Genomic DNA, 27,784 nt, shown 5'->3' with positions numbered 1-27,784 from the left:
ATAAGGAGGCTAGGCTCAGATCCCTGCTCAGCTGCCAACCACACGTGAGGACTTCCATCTCTGCCCCATATTGGGCTTCTGTTCAGACGCTGGCTCAGCTGATCTCTCAGGATCTTTCCAGAGATGGCACTGACTGACTTCTGTATCCTCTTAGGGGCTTTGTCCCCCGTGCCAGGACAATCAGTGGTATTCCTGGGATTCTGGAAGCCTCCCTTGTTTGGTGACTTTTGCCCAGTTTCCCTCAGTACTTCTTGGCCTTAGTGCCAGTTCATATCAACCCTCCTGGAGATGCTGGGCCCTTCTCTGAGCTAAGCTTTCTGTGACGGGGGATTCTGAGAAGGAACTGGATAAGGAAGTTACAGGAGGCACCTGTGTGTGATGGAGAAATGGGGTGAAGAAAAAGTTAACCAAATGTGGAGAAAGAAAGTCCTATGAATTTTCCCAAGGGCAGAAATACATTTACACTCACTTGTTATTTTTAATAAACTCACCCACTACCCTCCTCTCCAAGTTCTACAAGTATACTGTGTGTGTGTGTGTGTGTGTGTGTGTGTGTGTGTGTGTGTGTGTGTGTGTGTGTTGGGGATGGGAGAGGGCAGAACCAATGAGCTCCAGATGAGTTTTTACCAAAGAGGCATATGTTTCAGGTAGCCTGGGTTCCCAGTTAGAAAAATGGTTTGTTTGACTTGCATAGAAGGTGTCATTTGCTCACAGCATCTCCAGGGGGTGGGTAACCCTCGGAGAGCGACAGAATTTCATTTTAAACTTCCTAGGCCGTCCACTCCCTAGGGATTATCCCTATGTTGGGTTATTAATGGTTATTCTCATACTTTTTTGTCTTGCTACTGTATTCTTTTACATTCCGTGCCCCCTTGTGTCTTCAGATGTTGGCTTTCAGGGTGTTGCTTGACAGAAACTGAGATTAGGAACCCCTCATGAGGTGAAAGTCAGGTACCTCTGCTCAGAGGAGGGTTGGTGAAAAACGAAAATGGAAACTTTCTCAAGTTAGAATATGAGATGGTAGACAGTGTGCTTAGTTTACACATGCTTAGGTTGCAGCTACCTTCTCAAGAGGGCATGAGCTGGTTTAAGGAGGCTTCCTTGGTCCTATAGAGTTAGGGTATACATGCCAAGTGCCCCCTTATTCTGTGGCTTTGGGTGCTCAAAACCTGTCTTTGTTTTTTAGCACATACCACTTGGCCAGCTGAATTCAACACTTCTTCCAATGTCTGCTCCTCCCAAAGAATCTACTCACAGGAAGTGTTAAAGAGAAATGTAGACTTTACTATCTCATAGTGGAGACTTAGGAGCAGGTAACCCTGCTCAGCAAATTACTTAAATCTTCCCTTAGCCATTTTTGTTCTCCCAAGTCCCTCTCATCTGTACCACCACCTTTGTCCTTTTTCTTTTTTTCTTCTTCGTTTAAATCATTTCTACTCTTTCTCTGACAAATTTTCCTGAGTTCCCACTCCTTTTTCTCTCCCACTAATTGAGAAAAATGCAAATTTTGCTCCATTCTTTTGCATGGCAGTTAAGGGTCACTTTCCCTTCTGAATCCCAACCTCACAGGCTTATATTTCAAGTCAGTGGTTCTTCTCTCAAACAAACAAGGTGCTCCTTTGAAAACGGACAAATGTAAACCTATTAAAGGTAAATAGGTGAAATGTCATGACTACCTAAGTCAGGAGAGGAGGTGGCCGTGGCTCAGAAGTCCTTCTCACCGTTTCCAGGGTCATCACTGTCTATCAGCAGTGGCGTGGGGCCTTAAAACCCCTGCACAGAAATGGTTTCCCGAGAGGTATTTGAAGCAGGGAAAGTCCAGGTGGGAGATGACAGCAGCTCTTCTCTGACCAAATGACTGATCACCTTGACGGAGTGCTGGCCGAATTCACGGCACTTTCCTCACAGGAAACCAGAGCTGTCTGTTGTTGACTTATTGTCCATCTTAACTCCAGTGGAGTCAAACCTGGTCAGGTGGTCTTCCAAATACCCAGAAGGTATTAGATTCAGGACGGTCAGTTTTACACATTTTAGATCCTACCATTCACACCATTTGTCAAGGTGCCCTGAACCTTGTCCCCAAATCCTGACTCTGCCAAGGTGACATGCAGCCAGATCCTACTAGTATCGTTGGTTTTATGCCAACGTGGGGGCTTTTCCTTTGGTTGGGGGCTTCGGGAACATCTTAGTTCGCAGGTCTGTGATGAGGGAAACTGGTCTTCTGAGATGGAAGAGACTTTGGAGAGATTCAGACTCAGCCCCTTGATTTTTCGTATGTGGAATCTGAGTTCCAGGGATGGGAAAGGAATAGCTCAGGTCATACAGTGAGTTAGTGATTGGGCTGGGCCTAAACCCATCCCTTCTGGTTTCCATGTGTGGCTCTGTCCACCACACCACATTGCCTCCCTGCCTTCTATCTGGAAGATACTTCACTCAAAACTCTCTTTTTAACCCAGAGTTGTATCTTCCCAGGAGACAGAAGGAGAAGAGTACTATTTAATTCCCTTTGTGGTTTCAGTCTTGGCCTAAAGTTTTCTTTTTTCCCCAAGTGTCTGGAAGGATGAAGTGCTGTGTGATAGAGAGTTGCTTTCTTCCTGAAGACCAGCAGAGATGCTTCAGTCTGAACTACTGTATAAGAAGATGGACAACACATTCTCAAGAGGAAAGGTGTTTGTATCCACATACTGGAATTTATCCACCTTGACTGAGATGGTGGTGTTGACCTGGAGGTGCTCCAGTAAGAACTGAGAGAGATTCTGGTATATGTTTTTGGTTTGCACTCCGGACTCACACACTGTCACCAGTGTCTGTTTTTTGACATCTTTGTTGATGAGAAGCTCCAACTTCAGGTCGACCGAATGTTCTGGGCATTTCACGAGAAACTGCAGTTGGCAAATGATGAAGTACCAACCTGGGAACTGGATCACCAGATTCCCATCCTGATATCTGACGCCGTGGATAATGCCATCTTTGTTCCAAGACAACTTGGTTTTGTTTATATGCTTTGACACTGGAAAGAGAAAGACAAAAGAACCTCAGAATTATTAGGCAAATTTCAGATGCAGGTTGAAAAATTTGAAGTCTTTATTCAAGGTTCCCCATTCAAGTCCTGTGTTTTCTATAATATTGCCCGCTGCTTCAACCATCTGGAATATCTTCCATGTTACTCCTAGGCACTGTGAGTATTCAAGGCATGGGTACAAAACCACCCCCTGCCTTTTCTCTAATGCATAAAGCTGGAGGATCATTTCCATAAAGGTCTAATACCTTTACCGCCTGTGGAACTGTTTTCCACTTAATCGTTATATCAGTCTGTTATTATTATAATTATTATAATCATTATTTTTCCCTTTTCAGACTGTGCGCTCTTGGACTGTAATCCCCATAAATTCTGGACTATCATGGACATTTATTCCATCAATCAATGAGCATTTGATCAATGGGGGGACTGCTATTTGGTAGGCATTGCACAAAGTATCAGAGAAAATAAACATCCAGTTTTGTTCAATTAGTAACCAATTTAGGCATCAAGAGGTCCAGGAGAATCTCAGTCTGTTAACTTTCACATTAGGATGCGTCCCTTAGCTATTCATTGTCTGAATTTTTAAATGTCTTCCTCTTTTTAAAGGGCAGCCAGACATAATTGCGTACCCCTCTCAAGTGCACATTAAGGGACTCTTCCCAGATGGGATTTATAGAAAAGCAGAGAATTAGCAGACCCTCTAAGCTGACAAGTGAGTGTCAGAAGCCAAGTCTCTGAGTCTTAACAAGTGAAAATCTGCACCGGTTGGTCACAGTGTCTTTCAGAATTGGGAAGCTGGCATGTTCATTTTAATTGCTTCCCTTTAAACCTTGTTGCAATTCAACTGAAGAATGAGAACTAATCTGACTGCAAAATTGAAATTTTAAAATGAGCAGAATGGCTGTTTCAGAGAATCTTGGCTGTCTCCTCTGTACCTCATCTCTCCCAGTGTAAGTGCCTCTTATTATTTCATCTATAAGGGGCCTCTTACCTGAAGCATGCTGGAATATGCAAATAGGCCCTGTGCCAACATGGTCATTAAGCTGTCAATCTGGGTGCAAGGCAATTTTGTGGTTCCCTTGTGAATAACTTGATAGAGGCAGAGATTAAGAGCCTGCTTCCCTGGCATGAGGGAAAGCACACTTGGCCTGCAGCCTGTAGACAGGTGGGACACAAGTGCCCCCACAGGCCAGGGAGGCAAACTTGAAAGAGTGAATGAGGCTGAGGAAGCGGGAACTTTGTAGCTTTCGAGAGTAGTGTTCTCTCCTCTCCCCTTAAGACATTTAAATTCAAATTGTAAAAATTATCATGTATGCCAAACAAAACACACATACAGGTCACATTTGGCTGTGGGCTTCTACTTGGACCTCTGGCTTAGAAATCTCAGAAAGGCCACAGGAAGTGGCCCTCATATGACTGGGGTTCCTGGATTCAGTTACTGACCTTGGAGGTAGGCCCATGACTTCTTGAATGGAGCCCTTTCCAGGATACATGTGATGTCCTCTGAGCAATTCCCTAAAAATAAGGAGACCACACATTATTAAATGCCATTCCCTGCTCCGGGAACTGGAGACACCAGATCTTTTTCCATGACCCTTTGTTGGAGACAGTTACTATCCTGTTTCCATGTTGGGGGCAAAAGGAAAACCTGTTTATTTCTCATTTTGCCATCAGGTACCTTAGGAGTTTTGTAAAAAACTTGATTGCTTCCATTTGGGCTTTTACGAAAGACTGTGGAAGTTGGAGGAAGGAAACGAATAGGTTTCCTTATTTCCTATATTTCCTGAGTTCCTATATGTACCAGATGCGATTCTTGTCGCTTTGTATATTCCACCTCACTTGATCTTTGCAACGGCTGCGTGAGAGAGGTATTATTAAGACCCTTTGAGAAATGGAATAAAGCGAGGGGACCATTAAGTACATTGTCCTACATCAGTCACTCAGCCAAGCAGTGGTAGTCAGAACACTAATGCTGGTCATAATTAGTGCCATCCTTCCTTTAAATGTGTACCAGATACTTTTACATTGTTCAGCTAATCTAATTCTCAGAGTAACTCTGCAAGGCTAATCCTGATGCCTAGACATGGTCAATGATACAAGGTCATGCAAGTTAGTAGAAACCCTGAGATCCACCCCCAGGTCTATCTGATTCCAGAGACCAGGTTTCTTCCTCAAGGCCATTTTGCTAAATAGAGGAGATGAACACATCCTGGTGCTCAATTTTATGAGGGTATAGGATCAAAGAGATCTAAGCAGGAAGCCTGCTATTTGGAACTTTTTCGGCAGGGTAAAAAGACAGTGTTTATGTCATCGTGGAATTTAAGAAATAAAAATATTTTAAATATATTCACTGGTGATGGCAGCTTAGCTTCTTATTATAGTAACTATTTTGTATGCAAAGAACCAAGTTATACGTTTCCTGCAGTGACTCATGGATTCAACTTAGTCTGGACAAATTTTTTCTTCTCTTTGGGTCTTGGTTTCCCTAATCTGTAAAACTGAGAGATCTAAGACCTGACACTGACATTTTTTGATGGTGTCACCAGAGATGACCGCTCATTCCATCTGCCATTCAGTCGAAGTGACCGCTCCTAGTAGGCTTGCTCACTGGATCTGCGAGGAGTATCTCTTGGGCTCACAATCTTCCACACTGCCCTCTCTGTCCAGGCCTGAGAGAAATCCCTCCTGGCCTTCCATACAGTGGGATGGGTGGAGGGGGTGGGGGTGATGGTGCTTGGAGTGGAGGAAAGCTAAGTGAAGAGTTCCCTCTGCTGTCTGAACAAGCTCGCTGCTAGAGACACCCCCAGCAGAAGCAGGGGGCAGTTTTCATCCTTTTCTAACCTTAAGGCATGAAGAGGCTCTGGTTTGAAGGTCTCTTGGGTGAGGAGGGCTGGTAGGCCAGCTACCATTCTTCTGATCCCATCTCTCACTCATCCTCCAACTAGCGTTCTTGTCCTGCCTGTAGCCCACACTCTTGGAGGTATTTACAGTCACATTTACAACAACGAGGCAATGAGGGCTGCTCATTCTTTTTCTTTTTCTTTTTTTTTTTTTTTTGGCCATGAGGTGTGGCTTGTGGGATCTCAGTTCCCTGACCAGGGGTTGAACCTGGGCCATGGCAGTGAAAGCCCAGAGTCCTCACCACTAGGCCACCAGGGGACTCCCGAGGGCTGTTCATTCTTAAATGTGCTGTGACTCCTAGTGGAGAGTCCCCCTGGCCCAGCCTTCTCTTTCAGGGTGTGGAATGTCAAGTCAAAAGGAATCGCAGAGAGGCACGTCTGGCTGCATCTCTTCTTTGCTGGGACCCCCTCTCTGACACTACTGTGACTGCAGGATCGGGGCCGAGCTCCTCCACGTGGCGTTCGTGTTCCCTTGTGTCCTAATCCCTACTGAGTTCTGCAGTCTCGTCCCTCACCTTCCCTCGCTTTCCCTCACCCTCTCTGGTTCCAATAGTAGTAGTAGTAGTGCTAGTGATAATAATAATAATAATAGCTAATACATATTGACCAATGGCTGTTTTCTTGGTACTCTGCTAAGCATGTTACAAGCATTATTTCACTTAATTCTCATAATCACCCCAAGAGAAAGATACTCTAGTAACTTCTCTCTTGTACATCAGGAAACTGAGGCTTTAAAAAGTTAAATTGCTTGTTTGCACAGCTAGTCAGTGGTAGAGTGGAGACTCAAACCCAGGCTGTCTGACTCCGATGCCCGAGTGGAATTTTGGCCGTTCTGCTGGAGGCTGGGGCCTTGGGGTGCCCCCAAATACACCACGTTGGTTTTCCATCCTACCTGGAATTCCCCTCTTCACTGGGAAGTTATTTCTTGTTTAAAGCACAGCCTGGCAGTCGTCTCCTCTGGGAACCCTTCTTTGACCCCTCTGCCTGTCTGCCTATTTACCTCGTCCATTAGACTGTGAATCTTCAGGGCAGAGACTACTGTTTCTATATCCCCACTGCCAGCTCAGGAGGTGGTCTGCAAATGTTTGCTGAATGGGATCATCTAGGCTGTCTCTCTTACTTCCCTCTGTGCGTGTCAGCTAAGCTCTTAAAGCTTGAGTGAGGTGAATGCGGAGGCTTGGCTTGCCTTTCCCTTCCGGGCTGGAAACACACTTGGCCTCATTCTCCCATCGGTTCTGCAGGTTAGGTCAGATTCAATGGGAGGTGAAGATGCAAGCCCTTGGCTGAAGCCAGCACATCACACCAGGAACAGGCTCTACTCCTTGGCTGAAGAGCCTCTCACACTGTATCACTTGTGGTGGTATCTATCAGGTGAGCATCTGTAAACAGGTGGCTGTAGAAGTACAAGCCTGGGCTTGCCTCTCACACATGCAGGTTCTTTTTTTTTTCTTTCCCCTTTGGTCTTTGCATGTTTTCTGGGTTGACCTCAGTTGTAATTCTGAGAAACCCAAGGAAGGAAAAAAAACACCTTATTTTGAAGCATTTGCATTTCCTGAAGTCAAATGCCATAGCGTACCTTAGTTTTTCTTAAAGAATCTTTTAGATGTGTCAAGAGAAAGGGAAAACAGAGGCAACTCCCTTGAAGAATGACATTGCTAGAGCTGGCTAAGTGGAGGGCTGGGGAACAAGGATACAGGAGGAGCTGCTGGTGGAATGGGGCCGCTGAACTTGGAGAAGAGTCCAGAGGAGGGCACACTGATGACCTTTAGCATCTGCCAAGGCTGTTAGGAGGGCCAAGAGCTGATGGGGGCCAGTTCTGTGGGCCCAAACACGAAGGCTGCTTGGAAGTTCAAGGAGGTGATGCCCTCAGCTAATGGTGAACACTCTTCTTGTCCCCATTTCTCAAATGAGGCAGTGGGAAGACCTTCATTAAAGACACACAACTCACACTGTAAATCACAGTGCTGGCGGCTCCAATATTTGACCAGTTAGTGCTGTTCAAAGATGTGCTGAACTGATGTGAGGGTCGTGAGGCTCTTGTCAAGACCTAGATGAAGATTGCATGGGTCGTCAGCCATGTGGTTTGAGTCTCCTCATCACCCTGCGAGTCCATGCTATGGCTTTCTTCTTTTGTTATGAGACAGGAATCCTAGAGTATTCCTAGAATTTTGAATTTGGGGAGCATTGGGAGCAAAACACACCCCCGTTTCATTTATTTCTGAACCAAATTTGCTGTCTGGAGGGGTTTAGTTTGAAGAACTAAACACTAGGGTGGGAAAGTGAGAACAATCTGCAAGTCGTGGCAGAGGAGATGACCTGGGAGCTAGAACCTAGGAATTGTCCCTCTCTGGGCTGTCATGTCCCTAGCTAGATGAAGAGCAGTGCGGGTCTGATGGTCTAGAAGGGCCCTTCTAGCTGATTCCAGCAGGCTGTGTAGACCCAGCTGTAACCACCAGGCCTGCTGTAGGGACAGAAAGGCAGTCCCAGCTCCAACTGTCTGTCTTTTGGGACATGTCGCTCTATCCCAGCTAGGAGTCTGTCTTCACACATTAAGATTTCCAGACACCTGCAGCAGTAGAACAGAGCATTTTAGGTCTGGGAACAATCTAAGTTATGAATAGCCTGGTTCTGTAACAGTTTTCATGGTTCATAGAAATGGCAGTTCCCTGAGAAGTCACCTGGTCCAGGCTTGGTAACTACATAATGCATGTGTTTCCCAATTTCAGCCCCCAGCAGACTCGTCCTAGGTCACCCCATGAGTCAGTGACAGAGGAAGGGCCAGGGCTCCTTGCTTCTGTGGGGCATTCTACCTTTTGGACAACTCAAGTATCTGTGAATACTTCTGAGCACCAAGGCCTTCAGCTGGGCAAGAGTTGTAAACCGTTCTCCCAAGCTTTGGCCTCCTCTAGAGGGATCATGGAAGTTTCTTGGGCTTTGTTTAGAAGCCTGAAGAGAAATATGTGCCAATGAAACCCTCCTGGTCAAGTGCACAGAAGACAGAGAGAGGGAGAGACATGTTGCTTAAAGTGGTTGAAAGGGTCATGTTCTAGAGGTCAGAATAATGGCAACCTGAAGATGGGAACCCACCTTGAGATCTCAGAACATTAGACCTGAAAGGACCATTAGATGCCAAGTTAACCAAGACCCTAGATTTATGAGTGGGGAGACTGAGCCCAGAGAGACTGAGGGTCTGGTTCAAGACCCCACAGTAGGTTAGCGGCAGAGCTGGGTTCAGAGGACAGAGATCCTGACTCCTAGTCCAGGACTCTGTCCTGTTTCTTAGTCTTCCCATGGAGCAGGAAAGGTTAAATGTAGGAAGAAGTGGGTTTGCAGCCACCATACACGCTGGACTGGAAACTGATGAGACAGCTGGGGGTGCTGGGAAAACAAGCACTGACGAGCCTTATAGGCTCCCTCTTCCTGGGAGAATGCCAGCAGGTGACTTCAGGCCAGTGTGCTGAACGCTGCCAAGTCACGTCAGGGGCATTCAGTCTTCCACTGAGATGCAGCAATGCCCAAGGGGGCAAAACAGATCACACCTACCATTCCAGACAGAAAGTATATGGTCTGAGTGCCAGGCATCTTCCAAGATGATGTCAGGGCAAAAGAGACACAGCGCATCTCACAGGGAGCACCTGGGCTCTGGCCAAGGCTTTAACTTCACACCTGTCACTCCCCCTCACTGATCCTCAGTTACTGCATCTGTGACGTGGGGATGGTGGCAATCAACCCAAATGTATGGATGCTGCCAAGATGCAATGAGGTTATGGATGTCAGATGGCTGGCACAGCACATGGCTTAGAGGAGACACCCAGCACATGGTGGCCCCTTCCTCCCCGCTCCCCTCTCCCTAGTTGTTACAGCGGCACAGCTTAGCAGTGCTGCCTAGCAGACTGCTCTGGCTGATGAAATGCTCATTAAACCAGCGCTCATGGCGTTGTCTGATGGATTGGAGTCTCTCAATTACGTACATAAGCGTGTGACGCCATCTGATGCTCCTAGGAAAGTGTGAATAATTCTCCTCCCATCTGTTGAAAATATTTTAATCCTTCCAAGAAGGAGAGAATTATCCTCATGACTCTGCACCTACCATGTCCTGGCTTCTTAGTTCCATCCCTTTGGCAGAATATCTAGGAGAGTCCCAACAGTGACATCTAGGGGAGAGTCCCTCCATTATCAGTCGAATTCAGAATCAAAGTAACCTACGGGTGATTTCAGCTGGCTTCAGCTGGACCATTTCCTTGATGCCACCAGGCCAACTAGTAATGGAGAAACTCCAGGATGGGCTATTTGTTAAACAAAGGACAACTTGGTGACCCTGGATTTACAGACAGCATTTGGGGAGTAGCCGTTCTGCATGCTCAGTGTTAAGCATATAGCAAGTCACCAGTAAATACAAATTGAGATCAAGTTAAAATTCACTTGAAGGTTGCTTAGGATTTTCAGGATTTTTTTGTTTTGTTTTGTTTTTTTGTTTTTTGCTGCATGGCACGGCTTTTGGGATCTTAGCTCCCTGACCTGGGATTGACCAGGGGGCCTACAGCAATGAAAGCACAGAGTCCTAACCACTGGAGCTCCAGGGAATTCTCTTGTGGTCTTTTCAATCCTGACCTGTTGCAGTATGTTAGATAAAACTATCTGACTTGATGGGTATTTATTTTCTCAAAATTCCCTTACACTAAATGCAGATTGAATTGGTATTATTGGGGGGTATTTAAGAAGCACCTTTAAAGTCTAATTTAAAAGGCAAGGTGAAATCTGCTCACATTTTAATTAACTTAAAAAAAAACGCTCCTAGCTATTTCCAGATGCAGAAGTATGCCAGCATACTTAGAAAGGTAGTCTTGGGATCGAAGAGGCTTGGATTCAAATTTTTCCTCTGCTACTTACTAAGTTGTGTGGCTTTGCACAAATTAGCCTCTTAGAATTCTCCCCAAAGTGAGGAGAATAACAACCTCACTTGAAGCATTGCTGGGAGGATTAAATGAGGTAATACGTAACAACAAGCCAGGTGTCCGCCGCCCCAAGTGCACTCAGTAACGTTGGCTCCATCCCCCAGCTCAGTGCTTGCGCTGCTGGGTTTGTAGAAATTTAAGCCAACACATGTGGTGTCCAGAGAGCTTGAATGAAATATATAATGAAGCCAGTTTGAGAAACAGGTCTACTTTCCCCTCCCTCTTTCCCTTCCCCCACCTCTGTTTGAAAGATGGGGATTTTTTCCCTGGATTTAGAGACTTGTGATTTGTATGTGCTAAATTCAAGTATAAATTTTAATATATTCTTCGATGATCTGGATTTTTTTTCTTTTCCCCCCTTTTCTCCACCTGTCTCCCCTCGCTTCCCATCTTTTCCTCCCTCCCCTCGCCTCCCTTGCATCTCCTCTCTCCTCCTGGTGACAGGGGCGGAGATTAGGTATAGATGGCTTTAGCACTCTGGATGGCCTCTTTAGGACCCTGTTATACCTTATTCTGTGTGGCCCATTTTGTAGTTGATTTCTTGTAAAGAGACACCTGATTTCTGTTAGCTCTGCCTTAAGAAAAGACAGTTTGGGAATTCCCTGGTGGTCCAGTGGCTAAGACTCAGTGCTTCCAACTGCAGGAGACACAGTTTCCATCCCTGGTCAGGGAACTAAGATGCTACATGCTACATGGTGCGGCCAAAAAAAAAAAAAGAAAAGAAAAGAAAAAAGAAAAGAAAAAGACAGCTTAAGAGTGAGCTTTGAGTGAACGGGTTTCAAGTAAATGGAGGCCAGTAAGCTCTTTGAGGCCTGTGACCATCTGAAAAGCAGTTACCCCCTGCCTGAGCAGGAATATCCCCACTTGCTGTGGAAAAACAAAAGACAAAACCCAAAAAACTACAACTGGTGGACTGGGCAATCTAGATCAGTCCATCTGATAGAAGTGAGGTCTCTGCTGTTGTCAGTCTTTCTAGGGGGGGAGGTTGCTGCTTCTCTACCTGCCTCTCCTGCTGCCAGTGTGGCGTCCTGGTGGGGCTGCAACCATCTGGATCCCAGCTATGTGACACCAGGGCTAGCAGGGGATTGGCGAGTAGCTGGCTGCTTGGTTTAGTTTCACTGCCTTCCATGAGCAGCTTGTATTGTTTCTTTGGGGTTGGGTTCACTAGTTACAATTAGAGAGCCAACTTACTTGATCTCTTTTAACCCCCACATTTTCTTTCTAGCAGGGGGTGTGGAGAGGACGGTAGCCTGCCGAGCCACGCAAAAATTTTAAATTGTTAGAATGGTAAAATGGGCAAAGAATCCTAAGATATTTATTTGATTCCTGGAATGTTATATTCAAAGAAAAATCCATGCCAGTTAAGGTCAGCTGGCTTGCCACCCTCATTCCTGATATTTTTGAAAACAGGAAACTCCAGTCCCTGGGAGTTCAAGTTCTAGGACTGGAATATAGGTATGCTAAAGTTCAGTCCAGTTCTCTGCCTTTTGTACTTCATCCTCAGCTGGCGATTGAATTCAAGTGAGGGTGGGGAATGCACAGGAGGGGTTCAGGACCCCTTCATGGGGTCTAATCCACTGTTCCCATTTCCTCAGGGCCTCCAGGGAACCTTGGGATGTGAGGGGCCACGTGGCATTCACAGGAAAGATGAACTCTTCTAACTGGCAGGCTGTGGGGAGGAAGGAAGCATCCCAGGTCTCGTGACTCCTCAGTTGCACGGCTGGGGCTTGGATTTGGCCTCTAGATCCCCTGCCATGGGCTGTTTATGCTCCTAACAACCTCACCTCTTGTGCAAACCCACGTTTGTGGTTGCCCTAGTGGCCCTCTCTAAGAGCTCGGTGACACACAGCACACTTCAGTGACAAGGAGACAGACAGCTGTAGGAGCAGGTGCTGAGGAAGTGACAGAGAGCCCTGGGAGGATTCCTAGTCTTGGAGGACTGGTAGGGGCACTGGAAGGAAGCAGAATCATGTTGTACCTGACTATTCAGTCCTGAAGGTTAAGCAAAAGGGCCCCAAGGAAGGTCAGCCAGGATTTTGAGGTCTCCCCAACTCCTTGCTAGCTGTGCACTCTTAGGCAAGTCGGTAAACCTCTCTGTGCTCTACAAATTTCCCCACTTATAACTAATAAGAGGCCAATAATTATCCCCAGGGCTCATTGTGAGATTGCACGAGTGAATCACAAAGCACTCAGGCCTGTGCTTGGCACAGGGTGAATGCCCCATCAGTGTTTATTATTTTCACTCCACCAGGTCCTCATACATACCTCGTAAGCGAATAAAAGAAAAAGTGATTTACAAGGCATCTAAAGAATTCCTCCAGTACAGGTAAGAACGGATATTTGGTTGTTGGGATGTTAGGAAGGCCTGGGGCTGAGACCAAGGTGACCAAAATTATGTTGCAATAAAGGCAGTAGAATTTTGAATTTCTGCAGAGTTTGCGAGGGGCAATGAAGCAGTGGTGAAAATGGGAAGAAGGAGAACATGGAAACGGGTCAGAGGGAGACTGGGTTAGTATGCATGGCGGCGGGCTGAACCCTGGGGAGCAGTGTGGCCCCTCGAGAAGGCCCCAGTGGCTGGAGCACAGAGGCCTCACGAGCACAAGGGGCGGATCTGAAACTCAGTTCTGCCTCATCCTCCATGATGGAAGGCACTGCCCCGCCAGCTTCTCCACATGCCCTAAGTCGTGCTGTCAGCTTTGCTGCACACGAATGCGGGTGCTTCTGGAGCTCTGGGGAAATCGGGCATGGGGGGCTGCATTCTGGAGTTAGGGCAAATAAGGCCATACACAAGCATACGTGAGAGTCAACATGTGGTGGAGACCGAGAATCGGAACAAGAAGTGATACGAAGCAGCACAAACCTCCCTCTCCCAGACCTCCTGGACCCTGTGTCCAGAGAACTTAGGCGCGACCATGTGGCAGACACAGACAAGGGTCATATTTGCTGTCCCTTTGCACCCTGATAGTGGCTCTGTGCAGGAGTCCTTCATGACTCCACTTGCCAGAGGAGAGGAGATGGGTGTGGGAAAAGATTCTCCTCCCAGTCCCCTTCCTGCCCTCCATCCCGGCTGAGCTCCCGCATGGGCCGCTGAGTCCTAAGCACGATGGAGTGGGTGTGAGGTGGCAGTCTGCTGGTGACAAGTCTCCTGGCCAGGATTGGGAAGCTAGTGTTGAGACTCAGACTTCGTTACATTACAAAAAAAGTTTGGTTTTTTGTGGTTTCCCTGCAGCTAAGTGTCATCCTGTGTTATGTTGCTTTCGTGTGTGTACGTGGCCCTGTTTTCCAGGCTCTGGGCTGCTGCTGGCTTCCTACTGGTGGTGGACAGTTTCCATCAGCTGGTGGCAGAGGGCTCCCTAGGAAGTGTCTGGCTTCTGCTCTTGTCCACCACAGTAACAACCCCCGTGCTGCCCTCTGGGGCTTCCTCCCTGGAGTTTCTGGGAGATGATGCCTCGCTGCCTGGAAGGTCTTGCTATGGCTTTTCAAAAGGGTGTTTGCTGCTTCTGCCTGTTTAAGAGGGATTTGCTGGGGGAGGAGGCTGCAGACTACCTCAAGATTGTTAGGAACAATCATTTTAGATGTTTTTTCTTCTTTAGTTACATATTGAATGAAAGATTAGAGTATCATAAAGCATCGAAGTTGGAAGGACCCTTCCAGTTCATTCAGTACATTGTGGTTATGTTACAGATGAGACCCAAAGAGGAGGAGAGACTTGCCCAGCGAAATACAGCCTGCTGGGGTGAAGGTCAGTCCTGGAGCCCAGGCCTTGCTCCAAGGTAGTGTTCTTTCCACCTCCCCCTGCTACCATGTCTGTAGTCCTCCAAGTTAAGAGAAATGAAGACTTACATGAAAAGCAGGAGAAGGCCAGAGACCACACAGAGTAGGTCACTGACATTTTATGGCTGAAACACATCACGTGGGGGCTAGAGAGCAGCCCCGGATTCTGATCCCTGCTCTGCCATCCACTCCCTAGATGACCTTGGGCAAGTCACCTTGATTCCCTTGTCCTCAGCTCAGCATCTGAAAATGGGACTGTTAACCCCCATGTTGTTTGCCTACAGGATGGAGGCTAAGATAAATCCAGGGGAGGTGTGGGAAGGTCTTTAATGAAAGTTTCATGGCCCTAGTGGGAATTATTAGCAATTTTTATCCGGTTGCAAAAACATTGAATTGTAAACTGTGGTTGGTTTTGGATTAGTTTGTGTTCTGATATCTACAGTAATGGCCCATATAAGACGTGATCTGATAAGTGATCTTATCCACAGCTTCCAAAACTTTGAGTTTTATGGGTCAAAATAATTACTCCAAAATGTACATTCAGTGTAGAATAGGCAGCTTATTATTTCGCCTTGTGACCATTAAAACAAACAAAATAACTCTGACTAAAAGCAAACCAACTTAATTCCCATCTACATCAGCTCCGTGTTGTAAAAGAAAGGACATTTTACTACCAAAAAACTGTAGAAAAGGAGGTACTCTTAGAGGAAAGTATAGTTGGCTATGGGAAAAGGGGCATCACTGGTTAGAGCCCCTGTAGTTGATGACCTACGATGGAAGTACAGAAACTGAGACCCAGAATGGCTGAGGTCATGTCGCCTGATCAAAACTGTCCTTATCATTGAGGTCATGTTCTCCCTAAAGAACCACCTCCTCTTGAAAAATGAAATTTTTGTCAAAACTTGGAAAATCTGGATGGATGTGGAAGAGTGGGACCGGGGAAGGGAAAATGACATTTACTCAGTGGGCTGGGTTTGTTGCAAGGCTCCATGTTCTGATTCCAAAGCTGGTACTGTTTCCATGATGGGGGGCAGCAAACCCTGGTCTGTGGGTGAGATCCAGGCCACCACCTCATTCTGTGAATGAAGTTCTGTGGGCCTGCAGCCATGCCTGCTCACTTGCACAGAGTCTGTGGCTGCGTCTGCACTACATCAGCGGAGTGGACTCGTCAAAGGGACCTTACAGCCTGCAAAGCCTAAGGTGTTTACTGCCTGGCCCTTTACAGAAGGAGCGTGCTTACCTCCACATTACGCCATGCTCCTTTTACCTTAACGTGACTATCTGCAGAGGCACTGTGGGAACTGAAGTCACGTGCTAAGTAATTCCAGCCTAAGTTAAGCTATTGTTGGCAAAGCTGTAATTATTAGCCTGCCTTGAAACATCCAGAATGCTGCTCCGTTTAGGGGATTTTGTCCTTACTTTCTAAGTCTCTGGGTGACCAATAGCAGGAGAAGCATGGCTAAGCGTGTCCTGAAGGAAACTCCAAGTGTGATTGCTGTTGGTGTGAGGAGCTGTGTCCAGACACTTGTGTCCTCCGGTCTCAAGCGTGCCCTGGTGTCTCTATCCAGGTGCCTCTAATGACCCAATCTTTCTCTTTTCCTTTTTTTTCTCTGAGCTCTCTGGTTATCCAGCTGTGCTTGCTATCTAGGTTCTAAAGGTTACAGGACTGAGATGGGGCTAATGTTTTGAGGTTGACAGAACACTGGAGTAGAGATGAGGACATCTGCGTTCTAGGTTTGACTCCATATGACTCTGAACAAGACCTTTCACTTGGTCTTCCTTTTCCTTTTCTGTGCAATGAAAACATTCATCAGATGATTTCAGTTTTTCATTTTCCGTGTTAACCTAACTCTGCATATCACAGTAGAGACAGTTATGAACGAGTGACTTCAGTGATAGGAAATATCGGGGGTGGGGAGGTCTGTTTCACAAGCCCTCGGTTTCATTATACATTTTGTCTGTTATCAGTTATTTAATGATTACTATGTGTTGGTCACCGTGACAAGCAATTTCTGGAAGAGATGTGACACATTCTCCAGTACCTTCATGAGGTGGGTAGTATTAGTCCCATTTCATAGATGGGGAACTGAGTTTCTCAGGTGGGGTGTACAGCCAAGATTCATACCCACATTGCCTGACTCCAGATTTTAAGCTTTTAACACAGCACCGCTTTGTGTCCCTCTCTGTGTCCGTGCGGCAGCCTATGCCAGAGGCAGAATTTTCACTAGTGGGAGAGTTGAGGGCCGGTGGGGAGAACTTGCGGGGACGCAAGTGCAGCTCAGAGGCTGCTCATGTGAATGGAGACGTGTCCGCTCAGCCCCAACAGCCCACCTCCACCTCCACCCACACTTCTGTTGGACACTGTCAGGCTGTTTCTGGCTGTTCATCACCCGTGGCGCGATATGGATGATACCCTGCATATTTACTCCTAATTCCAAGGTCTTACCTCCTTTAAGGTGGAATTTGCCCGGCGGGTTGGGAATGGAGTCCTGGAAGAGAAGAAAGAGGGGAAAAAAAAAGCAGCGTGAGGATGTCATCAGATTGAAACAGCCAGTCTTTTTCTTTTCCATTTTGATTGTCCTCAAAGTATTGCGCAATTTAGCATTCACGTTCCATCCGACTCTTAGATTTTAAAAAGATTAATTCACTGACTTAGTTTACAGTAGGCTTTCTCATCCATTTGCTTTACAATGTGCTTATCAGAAGCACAGTTGGAGGATTACTATCCCCATTTCACAGGTGAAGAACTGGGGACCGAGAGGTAGAAAGTTTACGGCAGGTCAGGGAACAGAATCTGCAACTCTTAACTTTCAGTCCAGTGCTTTTTCTTTTCACCAGCCCGTGTGTCATTTTTTTCCTACTTTGGTTAACGTAAAAGCAAACAAGTGAAGTATATAAATATATGTGGGGTTTTTTTCTATGTTTGATTCAGCAAACAGTGAAAGTGTGTTGTAAACATACCTGGGAAGGTACATTTCTATTTCTCCTGTGGTTGGAAATTCTGAATTAAGAGAATGATTACTTGTCAAGCATTGTGAAGATACCATAAATAATTAAATTGGGTCCCTGCCGTCACGGATTTATTACGTTTATATTTGACTATAATAGCTAAATACTTATAAATATATAACATAAATAAGCATAATTATTTATTTTAATACTCACATTATGCTTTATATTATTTATTCTATAATGAACATAAATATATACATAAATATTTACATAGTTAAGTAAGAGGTTGATAGCAGACAGTCTGATAGCAGATTGTCTTCTCCCGGGCTGGGGAGTGGAGGGGATGAAAGGAGGTCTTGCTCAGGTGCTCTGAATGAGTAAGCAACAGAAGCAGATGCGCTCAGCTCTTCACCCCTAATAAATTCTTCAGAAATTAGCTTCTCCCCCGGGTCTCCCTCCTGCTTCTGCCCACCTCAGCCACAGAGACACCCCACAGTTGTCCTGCCAATAAGGAATGAAGTGTCTTTATCATTTAACCTATCCAAGTCAGGATCTCCTATAGTGCATTGGACTGAAATATTAATAAAGACCTAGAGGAATGTGAGCATGTATATGGATGAAAACCACTTCCCAGCCTCTAATGGAGCAAGAAGTTAGCAGCTGCCCATGTCTTATTTTCTTGGTGTTGTGTATGGACACCTAGGACCATCTGGAGTTCCCTCTTTATTCTACCATTGCTCTAAGGGCTGTGTCCTTTGCCTTCCACTGACAGCTCTTCTCATCAGTGACTTTCTTCTCCAGCCTAAGTGTGTGATAGTGAGTCGATGCAGTCTCCTAAGACAAAGCCCGGGCAGAGCACTGACCTGGAGATGGAAGTCGGTATAAATCTAGGGGCTTCACCTTATCTGGGGAGAAGTGAACTTGGCTTGGAAGGTCCTTCCCTCTTTGCTCCAATAGGCCATAATTTTATTGCTTTAGTCAAAAGCTCTTAACCTAATTAACAATGCTCTGCATTTGTGGTCTCTCAGTTACGCATGCCATTCAAAGGAAAACCTGATGTCACAAATTTCCCCTCCCGGTTGCCTCTGTGAGACAACAAACAGCACTTCATAATGTAACAAACACCTAGTTTACTGCCAAGCATGTCTGTCGATTAGTGTGATGTGAAAACACTTGAAGGAAAACATCTGCGTTTAAATGTGGTGCTAAGGCCGTCAAATTCATCGGCCCAGGAACATTTCCAGGGACAGTGAGAGAATGCCAGAGCAGCAGCCCCCTGGAGCATCCCAGCGGCCCCCAGCGGTGGGCAAATAGCAGAAAATCATACCTTTAGCACATGTTGAAGGTATGGTGTGTGCCAGGCTCTAAGTTAGTCATTGGAAGACATCCTGTAGATTTTATGGCTGAATCGTTAAAGCAGTCACTTAAATATATAGTTAGAATTGCAAGTTGTGGCAAGAGCCATGAGGGAGAGAGGGAGAGTGCATCAGGATAACACTTCTTGAACTTTAACATGTGTACGAATCACTTGGGGAGCTTGTTAAAATGCAAATTCTGATTCAGCAGGTGTGGGTGGATCCCAAGAGTCTATTTCTGACCTGCTCTCGGGTGATGCCAGTGCTCCTGGCCCACAGAACACAATTTGAGTAGCAGCAAGGCTGTAAGAGATAATGTCTGAGCGGCGATCTGATTTACATGGGGGATGGGGGTAGGGTGGTCTCTGTCATTTGAGGGCTTTCTGGTTTTCTAGCTTCAGACTGGAGGATGTCAAAAACAAAGCATCACAGTACCGTAAAGAATCCTGTTGCTTAAACCTTCACCCAGAACCCATGGCATCCAAGACAGCAGTGTGATTGTTCCTAGCTTGAAGAGCTCCTGAGATGAGGACAGGTCTCCATAGATTCCCTTGGCTACTCACAGTAGACAAGATCAGAGAATCAGGGCCAGAGGGCAACCTGGATGTCCTTTAGTCCATCAAGCTAATTTTTGTTAGGAGACTGAGACAGTCATGAGCCAGTGGCAGATCCTAGATTGAAATTCTCCAGTGATCTTTCTGCGCCCCAGGAGAGATGCTGTCTTCAGAAGCCAAGGATAGAAAAGTTCATTCTTGGCCTCCCCGCCACTACACCCCCCCCACCCCCCCCACCCCCGCCCTCGCCTGTTAGTAGTCTTTGCATTTGGAGGTGGAGAAGTAGGGTGTAAAGAGGTGATCACTTAAATTTTGCTGAGGACTCTTTATGCCCTAGGCACCATGCTAAGTACCGTGCATCTATCTATTCCTCTTTAGTAAAGTACCTCTCAGTCTTAGAATTCTTTCCCAAACGTAGCCTGGGGATCTGGCTCTTGGCTGGGGAAATGTGAACTACCTTGCTTAGCCACTTGCCTTTGAGGTAAATAGTACGGAGGCTAGACAGACACAAGCAAACGGACCCTCTCAAGTTGTCATTCTCAGCTCCCCTGAGTAGCTCAGGAAACTTCATCTCCATAGTTACCAACCAGCTACACTTCCTTAACCGTACTTCTCTCTCTCTCCTCTCTTTTTTTTTTTTCCGGACTCTGGGTGTCTAATGCTATCCTCAACAATGTTTCTGTGTATGGAGGAAGGAACTGTCACATTTAACCTGTTTGTTTCCAGGTGAAATGGCCTGTTCCAATCTAAGACTCTGTTTTCCCATTTCCTTTAGTCACAGTGATTACAGGGTTTATAATCCTTCCCTCCAGTGGGTTGTTGTGGACGTACTAAGAACCATGCATAAAGTGTTTGCAAGTACTTGAAAACGGTGGCTATTTTGGTTACCCTCTTAATCCTGATGAGGTGCTTAATTTGACTCAATACCTTGAAAGGCTTATTTCTTTTCACGGAGCAACGCTGTGCAGGGGAATCAGCTCGCAAATTTCACTTTGACAAGCGATGCCCTCTCTGATTGAAAATGGCCAAGGGCAACTAATGTTTGGCGTATGCCAGGTGGCCTCACATCTTGTAAGGTGGGCCATGGAAACCTTTGCCAGGAATGCCTCTCGTGTTAGAGTAAATGTGATTAAGCACGTAATGAGGGTGCTTAATCCTCAGGGGCTAAATACTTTACATGCATTATCTTGTTTAATCTTTACCCCAAGAGTTAGTGATTGACTAAGACTTAGAGAAGCGGCTTCGTGATTATAGAAGGTCCCATAGAGGGTGACTAGCAAGGAAAGGATTCCAACTCAGGCGTGCTGACTTGGAAGGCAATGCTCTTCAATGCCAAGCCACGTTGCCTCTCTAGGGGAGGGCAGGATGAAGCTGGGGCAGGAAATTCTGAGACTCTGTGAGAAAGTGTATGGAGGTCATAGAAAAATTTCCTCAGCAGCCTTTGTTTTGGTTATGTGCGTGAAAGTGGTCACTGGAATACAGTGGCTTAAAGCAGTGCTTCTCACACTGGGGATCTTGTTAAAATGCTTATTCTGATTCTGTAGGTCTGGGATGGCCCCTCAGGTTTTGCATTTCTAATGAGTTTCCAGATGATACCAGTGCTGCTGGGCCAGGGACCACACTTTGAATAACAAAGGCTTAAAGACATTACTGGACAGGCAATCAGAACACTGAGGTCTTCCTTCCCCAAGGAATGGGGAATGGCTACTGGGGGTTGAGTGTGGACCTTAGCCCATGTATGAGTTTAGGAAATCTTCCTAGTCTGCTGATGAGGTGGCTTCCTATCCTCTCTTCTTCCTCTATCAATGCTTCTTGCCACCTAGCTCTAAGTCCTGCTGCTCCCCTGTGCAGTCTGGACTGACCTCTGTTCTGGCCCTGCAACTCCTGTCCTCACACCTGGGCTTGCCTTCTCCCAGGCTGTGCTCTCCTCACTCTTGCCTCACCTGGAGTGCCTGGCACCATCTCCACCTGCCACCATCCTTCCAATGGAGAGCTCTTCTCCACTGAAGAATGCCAGCTAATAAAGTCAGAAGGCATGATGGAATTAGCAGATCATCAATTCTTCAACCCTCAGTGCATTTGCTGATTCAGGTGTGGGTCATCACCAAAGAATGCCAGAACCGTGGAGTGAAGGATATTTCAATGTGTTCAAAGTATTACCCCATAGATTACTTATTAATAAGAAAGAACAGAGTGTTTTACTAAACAGATAGCCAGTGGTCACCACCTGAATCAAGTGACTAAACATTATCTCCAGTAACAGGGCAACCTGACATATGCCTCTAGCCCTGCTGCAATACGAGGTAAATAACATTTCCTGTGTACTAGTCTTGTCAAAAATGTTTCATCTGAATATAACCACGAGTAAACACTAAGACAGTTCCAAAACGTAAACTATTCTACAACAGAACTGGCCTGGACCCTTTGAAAATGTCAATGTCGTGAAAAACAACAAAGAGCAGAAGAGATTGTTAGATCCTTGCTTCTCAAACTTTAATGTGTGTATAGATCACCAGGGACTTTATTAAAATGCAGATTTTGATTCAATAGGTCTAGAATGGGGCTTGAGGTGCTGCATTTCTAACAAGCTCCCAGGACTGCCTTTTAAATAGTAACATTCCAGATTAGAACAGATGAAACCAAATGTGTGTGTGACCTGAGAGTGGATTCTGGATCTACAAACAAAACTGTAGAAGACGTTTTTGAACAAGTGGAGGAAATTAAAATATGGAATATATTATTGTAAGGTAATATTACCAAATCAGCATTAACTCTTTTGGCTATGATAATGGTACTGCAGTAAGTAGGAAACAGGTGCTGAAATATGTCAGTGCGGGTGAAAGGTCACGCTGTCTGAAACTTACTTTCGTATATATAGAAAGAGCAGAAATGTGGCAAAATATTAACACTTAATGAATTTAGATGAAAGGTTATATGGGTGTTGACCCATTCTATTTTTCTGTAGGTTTAAAGTTTTTCCAAATAAAACTTTGCGCAAGAGACATGACCCTTCTAATTCTTGGAGAAGGCTCAGCTTCCCTTCTAAGCTATTCTGCAAAGCCCTCCCTCATCCCAAGCAACAGTTGTCTTCCTTCTCTATGGTCTGTGTCATTCAGTGCCATTCTGCCCCAAATTCAAGCTCTTGAGTGTTTGGTCTTCATTTCTCCAACTTAGAGATTCTCAGAAAAAAGGGGTCCTGCCCTATCCACTTGGGTCCTCCCCTCACATTGCATTGGAGAGAGTAATTTGGGTAGAGAGTAGTATCACAGGGCATGTCTATTCACCCCTGTGTTTTATCTGGGCTGAAAAGCAAACCCAAAAACCTTACCACCACCACCACCTACCACTACCCCTAAACTCTACTCTTGGTGGGAAGGTAGAATGATATTGCAAGGATAAATTTTTTTTTTTAAGGGGTTTTCTTTGCTTATACAGGGAACGAAGGCAGTGTCTTTCTCTTCTTTCTAGAAGACATAATGAGCACTTGCTCTAACCTTGTGGACTGTAAATGGACTTCTCTAGGGGCTGGTTAAGTCCAGGCTCCTGGTCTGTAACAGAGATGTCTCTAAGATTGAACACCTCAGAGCCACTTGAACTGTAAACACTTCTGGTGTTATATAGATTATATATGGGTTATATATATATATATATATATATATATATATATATATATAAACACTTCTGTTATAACCTGTATATAACCCATATATAATCTATATATGAGAAATTTTATTGCTTTTCTTTTTTGTTTTTCTTTTTTTATTGTTGTTTTTCTTTCTTTGCTGTATAAATTATGTGAAATTTCATCCTGACACATATGCATGTATTCTATTGTGGTTACTCAATAAGAAATCAATTTTCTTTCTTTCCCATGAAGATCTGTCTCTTTGTTGGTAGGACTTTTACTTCCTCAAGAGTAGTATATTGGTACAATCTCTTTGGAAGCTGACTTACATTATTTATAAAAGTGAAAAATACACATATTCCCACCACTAGGAATTTATGCCACAGATATACTTGCAGACATGCACAGTGGGCAAAATTTCTAGAGGAAAACCTAAGTGTCCTTCACTAGGCACAGATGAAATATGAAGTACTATAAAATACTATGTGACTCTTCAAAAGAATGAGATGGACTTCCATGTATTGGCATGGAAGGATCTCCAAGATACACTGTCAAGTCAATAAAGCAAGGTGCAAATTTATGAGTTTACCATAATGACATTTCTTTTACAAGAAATCTATGTAGCAGCATAGATTTTTGGAAGGACACGGAAGAATCTGCTAATGGTCATTATCTCAGGGGAGAGGGATTGGTGGCTGGGTGGGGAGAATGTGAGATAGTTCTACCTTTCTTTCTTTTCCCTAGTTTACTATTTACTTTTCTTAAGCCATGCGAGTATATTTTAAATGAATACAATGGTTTAAAGATAAATAAAATACAGCCACCACAGAGACTTAAGACATCAGCAGGCAATAATTTCCATAAGTAACATGAAAGCAGGGATTTTGTTGGCTTTAATCAAGGCTCTATACCCATTACTTAGAACAAGGTCCCGCACACAGTAGATGCTCAATAATTACTTGAGGTTGAAACCTGAGTTCTTTCTTTGCCTCTCCCAAGGAATTCAACCTTGGAGTTATTTGGTCTTCAAGCCAAATCCCAAGGTGATCTTTGCTGATTTTTCTACATGCCCTTCCCTTCTCTTCTCCATCACTTTTCTCACGCTGTTCCATTGGCCGGGAATGCTCTCTCCTCTCATCTCCCTTCACCTATTTGAAATCGTGCGTATTTCTCAAGCCAAACTGAAATTTCAATCTCCTGTGAAGTTTTTCTTAGATTTGACTGGGAAAATGTTCTGTCTCCTTAACCTGCGGTCTCATGGTAGCCCTATGCGCCTACCTTCCATCACTTATTATATATTATGAGTTAACCTTGTTTTAAATTTTGTCTGTGCGTGTGGCTTTTTATTTAGAACTGTGACTTCTTAGGCCAACAGAACCAGTCTCATGGTTCTCACACCTGCCCCCATCCACCCTCCCAATAGAGTGCTATGTGGCCACCAATCCATTCCATTTTTAATAATTGGGATATGAGTTTAAGGTCCTTGGATATCTCCCATTGATTTCTTTATCAGAAGTCATGTTAGAGTCTCTTCATTTGTCCAAGTTGTACCTGTCCTAAAGCCAGCCTGCATTTCCTCTTCCTGTAGGAAGCCTTTCCTGATAACTCAGGCTCAAAGGGATAACTCTCTATTCTTAGCTCTTCTAACAGTTAATATCTGAACAAATTATTGGAAATGGTATGTGGTAAACATCTAACTTTTAATATCACAATGCTTTTAAGCAAGTGACATATTTCTCAGACTAAGAAATCACAGTACACCAAACTCTACAATCAGATTGTGAAGTGAATCTTTTCATATCTCAGCGTGAGGGTAAGTTAAGGAAATGGATGCCAAGAAGATAAAGTCCCCAAGGGAAGAGCAGGAGCAGAGTTTCTTAGTGCTTCTGTGGCTGGCTGTATTGTCAAAGGGAATGGTGTCCTCATGAAATAGTCAAGCAGTCTTGACTCTACCACTTTCTCAGGATGACTTAGGTCAAGCCCTGTCCTCTTTCTGTTCCTCATTTTCCACATTTACAAAAATGAGGCTGAAAGATCCACTCCAGTTCCTTCGTGGAAAGAATCAGTTCAACCAAAACTGGGATTTGGATAAGGACCATTCTGGAGTTCTCTCCAGCTTTATATGTCACCACCACACCTTATACCCCCATCATCTCTCCCTCTTTCTTTCTTCATCTCTTTCTTCCTCTCTTTCTTCCTTTCTCTCCTTCCTTTCTTTCTTTCTTTCCTTTCTTTCTTTCTTTCTTTCTTTCTTTTCTTTCTTTCTTTCTTTCTCTTTCTTTCTTTCTTTCTTTCTTTCTTTCTTTCTCTTTCTTTCTCTTTCTTTCTTTCTTTCTTTCTTTCTTTCTTTCTTTCTTTCTTTCTTTCTTTCTTTCTTTTCTTTCTTTCTTTCTCTCCTTTCTTTCCCTTTCTTTCTTTCTTTCTTTCTCTTTCTTTTTCTTTCTTTCTATCTTCCTTCCTTCCTTCCTTCCTTCTTCCCCCCCGCCCCCTGAGCAATTCTAGCTGCAGCTTTTAACTACAGAACTTTTCAAAGACCACTTTAATTTCTTTGCTTTGGCTGTTGCTATAAAATGATACACCTCTGGTTGATTTCAGGTTAGAATTATAGAAATTATAGAGCCTCTACAGAAAAAAAAGTGACCTAGAATGTTTTCAGGTTATTCCTAGTTTTCAGGTTATTTCAGGTTATGTAGATGAGCCTATTAAATGATGACTTTCTACAATCTAAATCTCAAATGCTAGCAATTCCATTTTCTCTCACTTTTATGGAGATATGAGCCTCATAGCTTCATTTAAATTTCAAAGCTTGATGACACTTGACAAACAGATACCAAATTCTTTTAAAGCCTGGTTCTTTTTAGCAATCAATAAGTTAAAGACCATTCAACCTAAGACAACTGAAGGAAACTAGAATAAATTCTGCAGGATTATAATAATGTGAAAAATGGGAGCTTTGAAGGAATAAATAGAAATATACTTACTTTGGCAGGGTGGTGGTGGGAGGTACAGTCCTTAAACTATCAAAATTACTTCATTAAAAATTTGTGTGCAATACATATTACCAGTACAGTATTTTCTATAAAATACACACTGGTAGATTCTCTGAAACCACCAATTTCCTAAAATATGAAGAAGCTTCCTCCTTCATCTCTTCTGTTTTCATAATAAATCTTACCATTTACTTCAAAAAAGGTAAATTTCCTGAGACTGTTTGACTCCACAATGTGTACCCATAATTGCTTGTAGTTTTAGAATTCTGAGCAGTCTCAGAGGAACAAGTGTGAAAAACATTTCTAGGTTCTGCCTCTATGCTCTGTGTTTTTGTGACATGCTAAGCTCTTCAAAGCTGTGACTCAGGAGGAAGAGTTCAGTTTGTCTTGTGAGCTTTAATGCTGAAATGCCCAAGCACTAAGGAGCCCTGGTCTTCTCTCTTACCTCCTTCCCTTATAGACTTTAGCCTCTGAAACTTAGCTTCTGGTTAAAAAATAGCTCTTAGCATTGGAGGAGGCATCCGAAGTCCTAGGAACATTTGGACTGAGAATATAGAATCTTGGAATCTGGTCTGAAGGCATGAAGACATGATAGATACCAAGTTGTACAAATGTGTTAGTAAGTTACCTTATCCTTTCCTTCTTGATTCGAGTCTCTGGCTCAGCAACATTTAAATATTAATTTCTTAAGGCTAATAGCTCCTCTCCCTTCTTTTGGCTCACGTGAGTCTGAAAAGTTTGGAGATGATGTCTCAACAAAATTTTCTCCCAAAAAGCCAAATTATTTGAGAGGGTCAATTTCCCGTCCCTTTGTTCCCTTTGTCTGCATGCTTTAGGTTCTTTTTAAAGTTTATTCCCAAGTCTCTCTCTGTGGAGAAAACAGAACATAAATCGGAAAGGAAAGGCAAAGAAGAGAAGTCCACTTACCGTCTTCTGAACCACCAACACCATAATGGTTGCCACAGCAAAGACGAGACACAGAGCCAGCGAGGCTGTGGTGAAATAGAAATAACCGCGGCTAGTGGTTCCCAAGTGGCTGGTGACGGAGCCTGCGGGCACATGCATGGCTGTGTCTCGAGAAGGGGCCAGTGGGTTGAGTGCTTGTTGAAGCCTTGGGTCCATTCTTATATAGTCTTCCCCACATCACACCTTATCTCTCCTCATCTGATTCGGTTCTGGGCCCATCTCTCTTCCAAGAAGGATTCTCCCCCTGCATCCTGGATCATGTGACTTGGAAAAAAACCTTCATCAGCTGCCTCGCGAAGAAACTCTTCTCTGGGGGTGTGAGGCGAAAGGCAGCAGCAAGGGTGGGGGAGAGGCTCATTTTTCATCGCCAGGGATTAATTTGAGTGAAGAGAAACTGTAGCTATAGAGAAGGTGGTTGATGTCAGAGGGTGAGTAGGAAAATGACGGTTTCCCTACTCTGGGGTGTGTGTGTGTGTGCACAGAGCAACTTCTGTTTTGATCAGACTCAGCCACAAAACGCCTTCCGGCTTGAGAAGCTGCACGTTCTCTTTACTGAGGCCCGGGGCTCAGAAGTCCTCATTAGAAAAATGTCTCTTTGCTGGGCCTTGGGGAGGCTGGATTCCTTGGACTGTGGTAGAATGACTCAAGAGGGTTGATAATATTGGCTTCTGCTGAAACCTGGAAATGCTAC

The 27,784-nt window shown here is 44.7% G+C and overlaps 1 protein-coding gene and 1 long non-coding RNA gene across 2 annotated transcripts in view; one reads left to right on the top strand and one right to left on the bottom strand.

Moving 5' to 3' along the window:
• Positions 1 to 2,647, top strand: part of LOC130846791 (uncharacterized) — an 84,487-nt gene extending 81,840 nt beyond the window's left edge. Inside the window, exon 3 of the long non-coding RNA XR_009051631.1 lies at positions 2,550 to 2,647. This is a non-coding gene — a long non-coding RNA (uncharacterized LOC130846791). The remainder of the gene's footprint in view (positions 1 to 2,549) is intronic.
• TNFSF8 (TNF superfamily member 8) lies at positions 2,214 to 27,538 on the bottom strand. Its single transcript, XM_057725245.1, has 4 exons — positions 27,055 to 27,538; positions 17,098 to 17,140; positions 4,466 to 4,537; positions 2,214 to 3,010 (listed from the first exon to the last, which is right to left on the bottom strand). The coding sequence occupies exons 1-4, from the start codon at positions 27,247 to 27,249 to the stop codon at positions 2,616 to 2,618; spliced, it is 705 nt and encodes a 234-aa protein (XP_057581228.1). The 5' UTR covers positions 27,250 to 27,538; the 3' UTR covers positions 2,214 to 2,615.
• Positions 27,539 to 27,784: the final 246 nt, after the last annotated feature.

This window comes from Hippopotamus amphibius, chromosome 2, assembly GCF_030028045.1.
Source record: "Hippopotamus amphibius kiboko isolate mHipAmp2 chromosome 2, mHipAmp2.hap2, whole genome shotgun sequence".
Taxonomy (NCBI): domain Eukaryota; kingdom Metazoa; phylum Chordata; class Mammalia; order Artiodactyla; family Hippopotamidae; genus Hippopotamus; species Hippopotamus amphibius.
This window is presented reverse-complemented; position numbering and strand designations above follow the sequence as displayed.